At 34.0% G+C, this 14563-nt stretch overlaps 1 protein-coding gene across 1 annotated transcript in view; it reads left to right on the top strand.

Annotated features, from left to right (window-relative positions):
• The window catches only part of LOC114337766 (exocyst complex component 1), a 103251-nt gene that overhangs the window by 21369 nt on the left and 67319 nt on the right, over nucleotides 1–14563 (top strand). Inside the window, exon 3 of the mRNA XM_028288300.2 lies at nucleotides 8843–9196. Within this exon, the coding sequence (XP_028144101.2) occupies nucleotides 8843–9196 (354 nt within the window). The remainder of the gene's footprint in view (nucleotides 1–8842; nucleotides 9197–14563) is intronic.

The raw sequence follows: 14563 nt of genomic DNA, 5'->3' as shown, positions 1-14563 counted from the left end.
AAACAACAATATCGAATTCTTAAAATGATACACTACTGCACTGAACAGATATTGATAAAAATAACAGAACAGATAAGAGAAAATCTGACGCAGGTTTGTCAAAATGTCAGTGACAATTTCTCTATGTTGCCTAATTAGTTATTAGTTATAATATGTTCGATTTCTTGTAAGAAATAAAAAAATAAAACATTTTAGTAGGTCCAAAATGACACAAAATCTGGGCATGGGATAAAAAAGTTTATTTGAAGAAAGTGTATTTATTTGTTCTTCTTAATGGCGATACAGGCTCCTTTTTGCAATATTTTATTTAGTTATAGAGTAATTTCCACATACTAAAATATTTCTAAAATTGGGCTCTGTACCGCCATTCTTTATTATATTACGAATATGTGTGCCAAACATCTCGGCAGAATATTCAAAATTACGGCCGCAATCTTGGACCGCGTTTGTTGCTACCTGTTGATCACTACTGTTGCCTCTTAAGCAACTACAAATAATAATAAAAATGTTAATTCCGACTTACAACCAGAAATCAGTAAGAATAAGATAAAAACAGCACTCAAGGAGATGAAGAATAATAAATCGCCAGGAAAAGACGGGATAACTGTATAAATGCTAAAAAATGGTGGGAAAAGAACTAGAGAAGTTTTGTACATACTTATGAGTAAAATACTAATGACAAAATAAATACCCAACACTTGAAACAAAGCAATACTGTTACTATTTAAGAAAGGAGGTAAAAAGGATCTAAAGAATTACAGACCTATAACTTTACTAAATGTGATGTACAAACTATTAACCAAAATATTAACAAATATATTAATAATTAAATTAGATGGATACCAGGCACGAGAACAAGCCGGATTTAGAAAGAAGTACACAAGTGACCATCTTTTAACGATGAAGATATTAATCGAAAAAGCCAACAAATATCATATCCTGCTGTACATGGCATTTATTGACTTTGAAAAGGCATTTGATAGTGTGGAACACTGGGCAGTAAAGAATTCCCTACAAAGCAGCAGAATAGACTACAGATATACCGACTTAATTAGAAATACATATATGTATATAACAAAGCAACAACAACTATTAAGCTAATGCAGTGGCTGTTCGTGGCCTTAGAGACAGGGTCGGCAAGGTCTTTTGTCTCCTTATATAGGTATACCATCTAATTAAAAGGCTTAAATGATCATAGGAGATTTTTTGTTTGGTTTACTTAACATTCTCTCTTGTTTCATGGTGTTTTGACAATATGTTTTGATTCTTTTGAGACAAGAGAAATCCCGTTCATTTAAACAGTGGTTGATGGTAATAAGAGAATTGATGATCAGTTTGTTGTAATGAATTGCAGTACTTACTATATACAATTACACATATTTTATAACTTATCCAATTTTCTGAAAATATTTGGATCAGCATAATTTTTAAGTAATTTGTAATAATAAATATCTTGAAAATTCTTTGGCGAAGGTAACTTTTAAATTTTGAATCGTCAAAGAGGTCAAAAATTTGCAAATCTTCAAAATTCGAAAAATGAGTATCTATTTGCATAATACATAGTAGGTATCCATAATTTCAAAATATACTCGTTTTTCGAGATATGTATCATGCCTGTGTATTTTTTGGGGTGGTTCAGAAATATCAAGCGAACCCAAAACGTCACTGCGTATATATTGGAAACTACTATCATTACGAAAATCTTTGAGATTTTGCACCAGTTTTCTTATTCTATCTTTGGAATAAATAATGTCAGTTGACTGATTTTGAACAACAATGAATATCAAATCGGTTTGGGCAAACACTTTCTTAAAAATATTTAAAAGAATATTAAAAGAGTAATCATTTAATAAAGTTCTCAAACCGATTGCTTCACGGATCAAGATATCACATCACAACTTTCAAAATCGTCGCCTTCGATAATAAATTAAAAAAACTTCCAAAAGCTGTTCACGAAAATCTGTTACAGTGGAAACTAACCGAGGTTTAAAATTTCATCGCGTCTGACAAACTGTTTGCATTTTTTTCGAAACAAATTGTTCTAAAAACAATTGTCCGTTTGGGCGAGCTAAACTGGCAAGAAAATACGATATTCCTTAATTTTTTACACGTATCTATCCTGCAAAACTAGATTCATTCTATTCCCATAACAGTGCGTAAATAAAGCTTGTGGTGCAATAGTTTTAACTTTTGCCTGGAGACCATTCAATTCACCAGACATCACGGCAGCGTCGTCATAAGTTTGCCCCAGTTTGCCCTACCAGTTTATTTTTGATATCAAAAAATTTTAATCTGTTCTTTAAAACACCAAAAACATATTCTGCCTTATTGCTTTTACTCACGTCTGTAAAACCTAAAAACCTCTCATAAATATTACCACGTAACGCGTATCGGGCAACAGTTGATCATCATTCTCTTTGCCTTATCCCTATGCGGGGTCGGCTTCCCTAATTGCATTTCTCCACACAATTCTATCCTGGGTCATATCAATATTAATCCCCTTTACCAACATGTCCTGCCTAATCGTCTCCCCCCACGTCTATTTGGTCTTCCTCTCCTACTCCTTCCAGGAATCTGCACTTCAGCTACTCTTCGTATTGGATGATTAACGTCTCGACGTTGAACATGACCAAACCATCTGAATCTATGCTGTCTCATTTTGGCATCAATTGGTGCCACACCTAGACTTCCCCTAATATACTCATTTTTAATTTTATCCTTTCTTGTCACTCCACTCATCCAGCTAAGCATTCTCATCTCCGCCACATGCATTCGTTGTTCCTCTTTCTTTTTCACTACCCAACATTCAGTTCCGTACATCATAGCCGGTCTTATGGCTGTTTTATAGAATTTTCCTTTCAGCTTCATTGGAACTCTTCTGTCACACAACACACCACTCGCTTCCTTCCACTTCATCCATCCAGCCCTAATTCTACTGCATGCATCTCCATCTATTTCTCCATTACTCTGTAATACCGATCCCAGGTACTTAAAACTATTGCTTTTTACAATCAGTTCACCATCCAAAGATACAATTTTATTTGCATTAACTCCATCTTTAAATAAACATTCCAAATACTCTGTCTTTGTCCTACTAAGTTTTAAACCTTTTTCCTCCAGAGCTCGTGTCCACTGTTCCAGTTTTTGTTCAAAGTCTCTTTCACTATTTCCTACTAACACGACATCATTAGCATACATTAAGCACCATGGAATGTTACCCTGTAGTTTCGCTGTTATCTGGTCCAAAACTAATGAGAATAAATACGGACTAAGCAACGAGCCTTGGTGCAATCCTACTTTCACATGAAATTTATCAGTCTCTCCCATACCTGTCCTAACACTAGTCGTTACTCCCTCATACATATCCCTCACAATCTTTACATATGTATCAGGGACTCCTTTCTTATTGAGTGCCCACCACAGAATCTCTCGAGGAACTCTATCATATGCTTTCTCAAGATCAATGAATACCATATGAGCGTTTGTTTCTGTATTTTTCCATCAATTGCCTTATAATGAAAATTGCGTCTGTTGTTGATCTGCCCTGCATAAAGCCAAATTGATTCTCGGATATGTCGGTCTCTTCACGTATCCGTCTATCAATTACTCTCTCCCATATTTTCATGGTGTGGCTAAGCAGTTTTATAGCCCTGTAGTTTGTACACTGCTGTATATCTCCCTTGTTTTTGTAGACAGGTACTAGTATACTGCTTCTCCATTCGTCTGGCATTTGTCCACCTTCCATAATTCTATTAAATAAACCTGCTAGCCACCTTGTTCCTGTCTCTCCCAATGCTTTCCATACTTCCCCATGAATATCATCTGGTCCTACCGCTTTTCCTTTCTTTATTTTTTGAAGAGCTTGAGCCACTTCCTCGTTTGTTATTTTGGTGACCATTGCTACTACTGTATCCGTTGACTCCACAGGCTGTCTGTCAAATTCTTCATTTAATAAGCTGTCAAAGTACTTTCTCCACCTCTTTTTGACATCCTTTTCGTGAACTAGTATTTTATTATTTTCATCTCGGATACATCTAATCTGATTAAAATCTTTTGCTTTCTTTGCTCTCTGTTTGGCTATTTTATATATCTTCGTTTCGCCTTCCCTGGTATCAAGTTGATCGTATAGGTTTGAATACGCTTCTGCTTTAGCTTTTGCTACTGCTACTTTCGCGACCATTTAGTTTTGAAAATCTGTGTTGGATCTGGTTTCTTGCCACTTTTTATATAATTTTCCCTTCTCTTTTATTTTTCCTTGAACTTCGTTTGACCACCACCAAGTCTCTTAATCCTCAAACTTTTTCCTGACGTTTTCCCCAGTATTTCAATAGCAGTCTCTCTAATACTACTGGCCATTTTTCTCCAAATTGTAGTGGGGCTTCCTTTCATGTTCCAACATTATTAGACAACAGTTGATAATTATTGTAAATTATATGATAATCAGAAGTTTCATCTACTTCTAGTGAAAATTTTTTGCTCAATTAGAAATCCAATGAAATCAATTAATTTGTGGTCATCTGATTGAATACAACCAATAAAACCAACATTATACTGAAAACAGATCCCATGGGCTGTTTTCACTCAATCATGTAGCTATGGATACCTACATTTCGTTTCATTTCGATTTTGACATTTCAAATATTCAATATTTCAAAATGTCACGATTTGGTTGTAATACTGATGAGAATATTAATGAAATTATCGAATCAAATATACCAAAGAATACTGTTTACAGTAAAAAAATTTCTATCCGAATAACCCTCGAACATTGATAAATGCTTAAAAATTGTTTAACAACTTTCTCAAGCTTGTTGCTTACAGGCAACAGACCTCCGCCTACGGCGTCGGTCTGTTTCCAAGCAACAAGCTTTCGAAATCTGTTACAAATAAATAAAATTTTTTCGAACAATTATCAATGTCCTTGGGTTATTACTACTGAAAAGCAAATGGTTTTCTGAATCTCAGATCCAATAACGTTATTCAAAATGTAACTAATTGATTATATTAGTTCATTCTGTAATGTTTTAGACATGCCGCTAAATATCTTAGAATCAAGAAGTAAATTAGAAAATCCAAATCGTATTTCTTAAACAATTTTATTAGTTACTTATCTATAATTATATGATATAACGATTATACGATATTATATATCTATAAATAAATGATAATTCCTGACAACTTAAAAAAATTACAATATCAATTAAACGACGTAAAACGGCGTGATTATTTTTTACAATTTCTGCCGATGCTTCCAAATGAAACCGGCAGATTGAAATGTGCCGTACCTGCCGCTTAATGCCTACGGAGAAATGTATGTTTGCTTGCTCATAGACTTGTATTTTTCGTTGAGTTTTACGTGAAAATCGTCAAGCTACGGATGAGCTGGGGTCGGCTAGCCGAACAGTCAGATGAATGGCTCGGATCATTCATTTTTTGAAAAGTCTCTTATGCGCAAGAATCACTTAATGCTGGGATTGGTCGAATCCTTTTAAAAACCATGAATACAATTTAGTCTGTATTATCTGACAATCTTTTTTATTTCATAGATACAAAAAATGACAAACTCTGATTAAATTGAATATTAAAAAAATCTATAATATCTATAAATGTGTGGGTCGGCACTGCCGACACTGACCGGCCGCCACTGAGCTAATGAAACAAACGGATCCTATTATAATTAACCAAGGAGTAAGACAAGGAGCTACCATCTCGCCCAAGCTGTTCAACGAAGTGCTAGAAGATGTGTTCAAACAACTACACTGGAATAGCTTGGGGCTTGGATATTGACATAAATGGGTAATATCTGAATCACTTACGATATGATAATGATATTGTATTAATAACAGAAAAAAGTGAAAAATTACAGAGAATTATAGAAGAACTAGATAGAGAATCCACAAAGATAGGATTGAAGTTGAATTACAGTAAAACAAAAACCACGACCAATCAACAAGAAGAACTAATAATAACAGTGTCACAAACAAGCATAGAGCAAGTAAAAGAGTATATACAGGGTGTCCAGAAACTCTACCGACAAACGAAGACAGGAGATTCTTCAGATAATTTTAAGACAATTTAACTCAATTCACTTAGTCCGAACATGCTTCCAAGCTCCATGCTTAGCTGCCAAGGGAACTAGAGCTCTTTGAAGATGGCGTCTTGTAATTAGTTTTTCCTAAATACCTCCAGAACGCTTCTATTTAGAAAAACGAAAATTGGTACGCGTATTTATCTTCTAGAGATAAATCGATTCCATCCATTGCGAATTTCTAGTACCGGTCACAGGCGTCCGTTTTGGGTACGGCAACTCTATTCTAGTGCTAAAAAGTACTATTTCTTTAAGTCGATAGGATACACTGTTTTTGATTAAAAAAAAAATTTATAAAAACTATTTAGAAAGACGAAAACTGTTACATTTATTTATATTCCAGAGATAAATCGATTTCATTAATTGCGAATTTCTGGTACCGATCATAGGCGTCCGTTTTGGGTAGGTCAACGGTTATTTCATCGCATCACTTTTTTGTCGTTAATTTTTAAGCATTTTTGACACTAGATTATTAAATTATGAGGTATTCGAGTACTAAAAGTTACTATTGCTTTAAGTTGGTAAAATACATCTTTTTTTTTGAAAATTTTTTTCCATTTTTTTTCAAATTCAAAAAACTAAAAATTTTCAAGTCGATTTTTCTAGAAAACGGTATGCCCTACCGACTTAAAGCAAGAGTACCTTTTAGTACTAGAATACCTCACAATTTAATAATCCAGTATCAAAAATGCTTAAAAGTTAAAGAAAAAACTGTTACGCGATAAAATAATCGTCGCCCTACCCAAAACGGACGCCTATGAGCGGTATTAGAAATTCATCTCTGGAAAGTAGATATGCGTACCAATTTTTGTTTTTCTAAATTGAAGCGTTCTGGAGGTATTTAAGAAAAACTAATATAAACGCCATCTTCATAAACATGGCGTCATAAACATGACGCCATCTTCAAAGAGCTCTAGCTCCCTTAGGAAGCATTTTCGGACTGGGTGCATTGGGTTAAATTGTCTTAAAATTTTCTGAGGAATCTCCTGTCTTGGTTTGTCGGTAGAGTTTCTGGACACCCTGTATATCTAGGACAAATCACTAAATTAAATAAAGAAAATCAGACCGAAGGAATAAAGAGAAGAATAACATTGACCTGGGCATCATTCGGAAAACTGTCTTATATTCTAAAGAACAGAAAATACCCCTAATACCTAAAAACAAGAGTCTTCAACCAATGTCTACTCCCTGTCCTCATATATCGCTTTCAGACATGGACATTTACAAAGGAAAATATGAAAAAAATAGCAAAGACAGGAAGATCCATAGAAAGACAAAAAATGCTAAAGATTAAACTATCAGACAAGAAAAGAAACGAATGGATCCGTAACAAAACACAAGTGAAAGATGTCTCAACTCAAGTAGCAAAGCTTAAATGAGGACTCACTCTAAAAGCAAAGGAGCCACTCTAAGGCAGAAGGATGAAAGATGGATTAAGGCGATTATACATTGGAGACCAGGAAACCACAAACGAAAAAGGGGAAGGCCACACAAATGCGATGGTCAGATGACCTGAAGAAACACTCCGCGTCAAAATGGATGCAAATTGTACAAGATAGAGAGGCATGGAAGAAGGAAGAGAAATCCTATATCCAAAGATATATGTTTAGGGTTGATTAGATATGTTATCAGCAGTTGGTGGGTAAATCTGTATTCAATTTTGTTTGCCATCGGTTGTCATTAATGACATGAAATAAAAAGGGATGAAACTAGTAGAGATGGGAAATTATCAATACAAACCTATAAATCTACATTACATATTTTGATATTTTCCCACCTTCAGATGTATCGGAGGAGTTTGGCAACTGTTTGACTCCGATACGGCTAAAGGTGTGAAGCTATGAAAATAATGTAAAATATACCGTTTGTAAAACATGTTATGCAGTGTACAAGGATAGCCCCATGCGAACTAAATGAGAATTTTCTGACAACGTTGCCGCTGAAAGGTCACTAGTCACGACTTCGGCAGTGAAAGGTAGTATTAGGCAGGTACTTGTAGAGAATTATCGTTGTTAGCTGCTGTGGAATACCAAAGTAGAACTTATTTATGATAATTCACAGAATGGCAAACCCGCTTGCAATATGCAACCATACTGGTTCTAACGTTTGAAATAGAGAATAGGTTTCTATTGATAATTTTACACATCTACTAGTTTCATTTCTTTTTGTTCACAACGTATTATGTTTTCCATCTTTTGCGTTATTTTACCAGTTATTAGCGCGCTCATCACTGTATGGGCCATTCCACGAACATACGCCTGTTTTGGATTACTTCGACAACGAATATTTTACTGTGCAACATAAGAAGTACGAAAGTAAATGGCGCTAATAATTATTCCAATAAACAACAATGTAATTTGCAATTTACTTTCGTTCTTCTTATTTTGCACAGTAAAATATTCGTTGTCGAAGTAATCCAAAACAGGCGTATGTTCATGGAATAGGGTATATAACCAAACTCTACCAAAGCTCAACTCACATAATTACTTATAAAATAATAGTTTTTATAAATGTGGCAACACTTAATTGTTTTGAATAATTTTAATTGTGTCAATATTTTTTTTTTCATAAAACTGTATTTTCCAACTGTAGGATTAGAAGTTATCTGTATTGCATATATTATATAAGAAAAATGAATGGTAATTGCCAAATAATATTCATTGCACATAAATCAGTAACTAAAGTAGAATCTATTGACAGTGTTGCAGCTTGTACTCTTAGGCTAATACTGTTTTATCAAAAAAATTTTTTTAGGGAAAACTTGATCTATCACACATACATCAAAAAATCTTAGAAGACGCTGACTTCACTACTGCTAAAGGTCTTGCACAGGCAGTGGAAGCAGCTAATGCCTTAAAAAGAGTAATGAATTCAGATATAGATAAGTCACTTCTTCAAATGGCTGCAGTACAAGAACAAAGGAAACAATTTAATAAGTTAAAGGACAAATTTTCAAGAAATATATGCAGACAATTTAATAACTTGTTTATTCATTTTGGAAATCATAAAGGAGAAGCTGAAAAGAGTGCAGATAGTTTAGTTTTACCTCAACATAGTGGAGTTCATAAAGAACTGTATCCGTATACTGAATTGATTCATTGGATTAAGGTGAGTATTTACAACATTCTATTTTGTCATACACAAGGTCTCCAGATCATAGACAAATCTCATGTTAATGACTTGAATTATTTAGCACATTAAGTAGGTACTTTCTTAGAAAGCAACAAAGTACATCTAATACTGGTGAACCCCAAAGTTAGTAAAAAACATAGCTTTTAAAAGAAGAGAATTTCCTATAGCACATATTCTAATATACATCACGTTTACCCTTTGTTTTATTGCTTATTCAATGAAACTTACGTATTATACAGTGCACAGGAATAAGTGTTACCCCCCTTATTAACTTATTTATTTTAGCACATACGCAAAACGCTTAGACAGGTCGATGTTTAAAATAATCATAGTACCTATGTGTAGAGTTTCAAGCAAACTTTTTAGCTTATTTTGTTTCTTTTTATTTTTTGCAACAGTGATAGCTACGCCGCTGTGTTAAGTCCCATATGCACGATGTTGCTTTTATCCACTCAGCAAATTCCGGGATTCAGGCGCGAATTCAGGGTCACTAGGTCGGACCATATTAAATGAGATCATATTATTAGACATTCGATTCGTTTTTTCGCATTCGTAAGATTCACATCACACAAGAGACAGAAGAACTAAAACACTACGCGAAGCTACCGGCTTTTTGTAACGTCGTATAATATCTAATTGTAATTATATTTGTTTGTCTAACCGGACTGCCCTTAAAATAATCAGTTCATTTTGACGTTGTTCATTTTTTATTATTATTTCAATAAATCATCATAACGAGTGCAAGTTTTCCACCACCTGATGCTAGCTAACACAAGGGTAAATGCGAAGATACAATTCCGCCTTCTATCCAGATTTTCTAGTATGTTATAGCATCAATGTTTCGAACTTTAGGCGATCCCTCTTCAGGTGACAAGCATAACTTTAATTTTTTTAAATGGGAAATTACATCATGTGATACCTCATTTAAAAGCTTTTGAAATACTGATTACAAAAATGTATAATGCTTTAATCCTTTTTGAGAGCCTAGGCGCAAAATTTCGGTCGAATTATTTTTAAACGCATTTATTTTTTTGGAATCCTGAGAAAACTAATAAGTATTTATAAAAAATTTAACCGCAGAATAAAAGATTACATTATTACCGAGGACTGACAGTCCCTCAGAATAAACAAAAAGTTTCTTTTGAATGATATATTTGAAAATAAAAATCAGTCTAAATTTTCTCTTTTTTTCAACCCTGTGACCTATTAAAATAAACATTATAGTAGTTCTCAGGGACTTTCTACCATCGAGAATACTGTAATATTTCATTCTGCGTTTAAATTTTTCAAAAATATTTACTAGTTTTCTCAGGATTCGAAAAAAATGAACGCTTTTAGAAAGAATTCGACCACAATTTTGCGCCTACTCTGTCAAAAAGGGTTAAAGTATTATACAATTTTGTAATCAGTATTTCAAAAGCTTTAAATGAGGTATCATATAATGTACTTTCCCATTTAAAAAAATCAAAGTTATGTCTGTCACCTGAAGAGGGATTGCATAAAGTTCGAAACATTGATGCTATAACATACTACGATTATTTCAAAAATCGACCTGTCCGAGCGTTTTGCTCATGTGCTAAAAATAAATAAGTTAATAGGGGGGGGTAACACTTATTCCAGTGCACTGTATAATTGTTGTTACTGCGGCAACCTTAGGCGCCTATAAAGTGGCAACAGCCTGAAGGTCCCGACATATATGAATAAGTGCACCGTTGCTCTTTACAGTATTCGGAGGGGTCGGGGTCGATAGATAAAGAAATTAAAGAAAATTGGAAAGAAGACGAAAAATAAAACGAAAAGTTGGACGCCAACCTACCTGCGTAGGATTTTACCTTACCTTGTGGATACAATTGAACAGGAACTAACTGATAGCCAAATTACTCTGTAAAATTATCTGAAATGTAGGTGGATTAAATAAAAAAATTAAAGATAATAAAAAAATGACAATCGTAAAAAAAATGACAATTATTCGTAATTTATTTTATAAAAAAGTCTTAACAATAATATAGCAAAGAAACCAAAAAAAACTAAATATAAAACAGTCAAACAAGATAGAAAACACAAACCCGTTAAATATATAAAAAAATTAACTTGTAAAACCTAAAGGTACTATTTGTATAGAGAACGCTTATTTATACTACTATTTAACCCAAATTAAATTTAATAAAGACCGAATTAAAAACTATAAAAACTGAACAAAAAAAATGTCAGCACTTTAGGTTTTATGTAGCTGAGATGCTGAGCTCAACAAATTATAGATATTATTAATGATATAAATGAAACATAAACTAAATACACAGACGTTATCATTTTTTTATACGAATCTAGCACCAAAATAAAAGGTTTTTGTTCTGTACTTATTGGAACAGTCCACCCACTTTAACTGATAAAATTTAGCAATATCTATGAAACGCTCAGTCTAAAAAAATCGCGTATAACCACCAAAGTATTTTTGAGATAAAGTCAATGAACTGTCAATACGGATGGAATAGGCACAAAGACAACTAGTGCAGCCACGATACAAGAGAGAGGTCCTAGAGAGAGACAGACAAGGTGGTGGAAACATTGACAGGCCGTGTAATTTGAGTTGCCTATATCAACTTAAATCGGGGAAATACAAAAGTCTAAATATAAAAGTAACATAAAAACATAATCAAGGACTTCTTCACTTTGTATAAAACAGTCACTAATTTAGTATTTAAATAGTTTTAAAATTATTTAACTCCCAAATACTTTAGGAAAGTAGGTATTTGTTTTGATAAATACAAATAACAATTCTGAAAAGTATCTAAACACCAAGTATGGCACTGTGTACTCTATTTATCCCCTAGATACAAAAAAGTGGTTAAATTTTGAATATGTACTGCCAATCAGCATTAGGCCTTAGGCTACGGCTCCACGGGCGGGAAATTGACGCTAGCAGTAGCAGTAAAATGAACTTAAGGTTCCGCGGAAGGGAATGGGAATGGCCGAACTGAACCGACTACAGGACTTGTGCGTAGTCGGTTCAGTTCGGCCATTCCCATTTCGTTCCACGGAACCTTAAGTTCATTTTGCTGCTACTGCTAGCGTCAATTTCTCGCCCGTGGAGCCGTAGCCTTAGCCAAGTTAAAATATTCAACGAACTGTAAATACTGATTCAATCGGGTCCATTTATATAGGCAACTCAAATTACACGGCCTGTCAAAGTTTCCACCACCTTGTCTGTCTCTCTCTGGGACCTCTCTCTTGTATGTTGGTGTCAATCTTGCTTCACTATTTGAATGGGACATGGCCATTCCATCCGTATTGACAGTTCATTGGATAAAGTCAAGTCAAAATTGTTACCTGAGATATGTCACTTTACTTAACCACTCTACAAATAAATAATATGTTCAGGCAAACATATTGCTACTAAAAGCCTCCACGGTACGGTAGCTGACAAAGTGACAAAACATAGGGCTTACAGTGTAGATTGATCCATCCTTTGCACAACCTCCAACAAAGATTTGCTTGTCTTTAAACAAAAATCAACACTAACCAATACTCTCCTCCACTCAATAACCAGAATACTCTTTCTAAATGATCCAGATCATCCACTGTACGACATTTACTTATTTTTCTATAAAAATTGACCAAAAACTTCACCATCAAAACTGAAAGACCTCTCGCCTCTTTCAAAAACGTCAAAAGTGACAGTCTTGTTCTCGGCGTCTCGGTAAGTTTGGTTGCATAAGTAGTAGTGTATTTTCTGAGAATAATACACTGCTACATTACCAGTGGCGGCTCCTTTCATGACGCAAGTGAAGCGACGTTTAACCGCCTCAAATTTGACAGAACGCATTTATTTACAGTTTTATTTTTAGTGGAGCTCCTTTAGGGTACTTTCTTCTAGATCTAAGGTATGTTATATTTACCTAAAATTTCAAATCTTTTATAAGTGTAGGAAATAGCGGTTGTTCCCCGTAGGTTACACAATGCCAAAGTCAAATTCAAGAACAAACAAGTGAAGTGAATTCGCCAGGCTATCTCAGTGCGTCACCAAAACATCACATCCCTTGTTATGGCAACGGTACGGCTATGCACTTTTGGAATGCCTTAAGTGAAGCAATATGTCAGATCGTTTCAGTTATTATTTTTTGCTGGATTGCATGTATTGGGACCGTGCAAGTTCGGCAAAGCGACCTCTATTTCTACGCTCTGTACTTTTATTCGCACTTTTAATTATATTGGCCAATTATATTAGTCCTGGTTGCTGAATAATTGTCAAGACCATAGTCCAAAAAAATAATAAGAAGAAAAAATAAGATGCAGGTTATGTTTAGCAAACGTAAACAATTGTATGTAGTAAATAAAATCAGTTATTAAAATGCAGTACTGCAAGCAAAATACAATTAATTAAATTTACCTTTATATAATAATTGCATATCATATCAATATTGTGGAGCAATATATAATTTTTCTGCGTCAATGACAGAAGGTATGAAATATACGTCAATTTGACAATTTCAATTGACAATATGAATTATTTAAGATATATGCAATATTTCTCCGCGACTCGCGCACGGTCGTTTCTCGTTTCCCTTTCCAAGTACTTGCACACCGCGAATAATATATGTAATTAATTAATAATGGTTAATTAATTAATATAATATAAATTCCGTTAATGATGAATTGTTATGTATTATATTTAATTGATTATTTATTTCGGAGTGATATCGAAATATTATCGAAAAGTAGGTATTAAAAAAATACATAGTATAGAAACTGTTCTTATTAATATAGCTATGATTATGATTATGAAATTAAAACTTTTCATTAGAAGCAGTCCTAGTTATATAAGTATAAATAAAATACAGTATTTTGATGGAGCAGGTGTAATATCAGGGCATCTTAAATGGACTTCAGGCGAAAATAAAAGAAGTTGAGCCGCAAGCAGTTTATGTTCACTGCTTAGCATACGGATTGAATTTGGTGATTCAACAAAGCTGCAACTGCCTTTCTAAGTGCCGATTTTTTCCAACGGCTGGTGTATTGCCTTCCTTCTTTCACAATTCGGCTAAGTCACCTGAGGTTTTTAAAGTAATTATTGTTGGAGGGAGAATTCCTGCTTTCGCTATAACATGATTGATGTCTAATTCTCATATACACACTTAAAATGATACACAGCCAGTGGGATTCTCTGAAACAAGTTGTCCAATAAATTATAGAAGACACTTTATCAGGTCAAGCACATCGATGTTTCCAGTAAGGCACAGTGATGGTTTTTTGATAAATTAGAACATTTTAGGGCCGGTTGTTCGAAGACTAATCAACAATGATCATTATCAAATAATTAATTATTGTCACCACCTGTTAATGTCA

This window comes from Diabrotica virgifera, chromosome 1, assembly GCF_917563875.1.
Source record: "Diabrotica virgifera virgifera chromosome 1, PGI_DIABVI_V3a".
Lineage (NCBI taxonomy): Eukaryota > Metazoa > Arthropoda > Insecta > Coleoptera > Chrysomelidae > Diabrotica > Diabrotica virgifera.
Note: the sequence above shows the minus strand (reverse complement) of the source record. Positions and strands in the feature narration are given on the sequence as shown.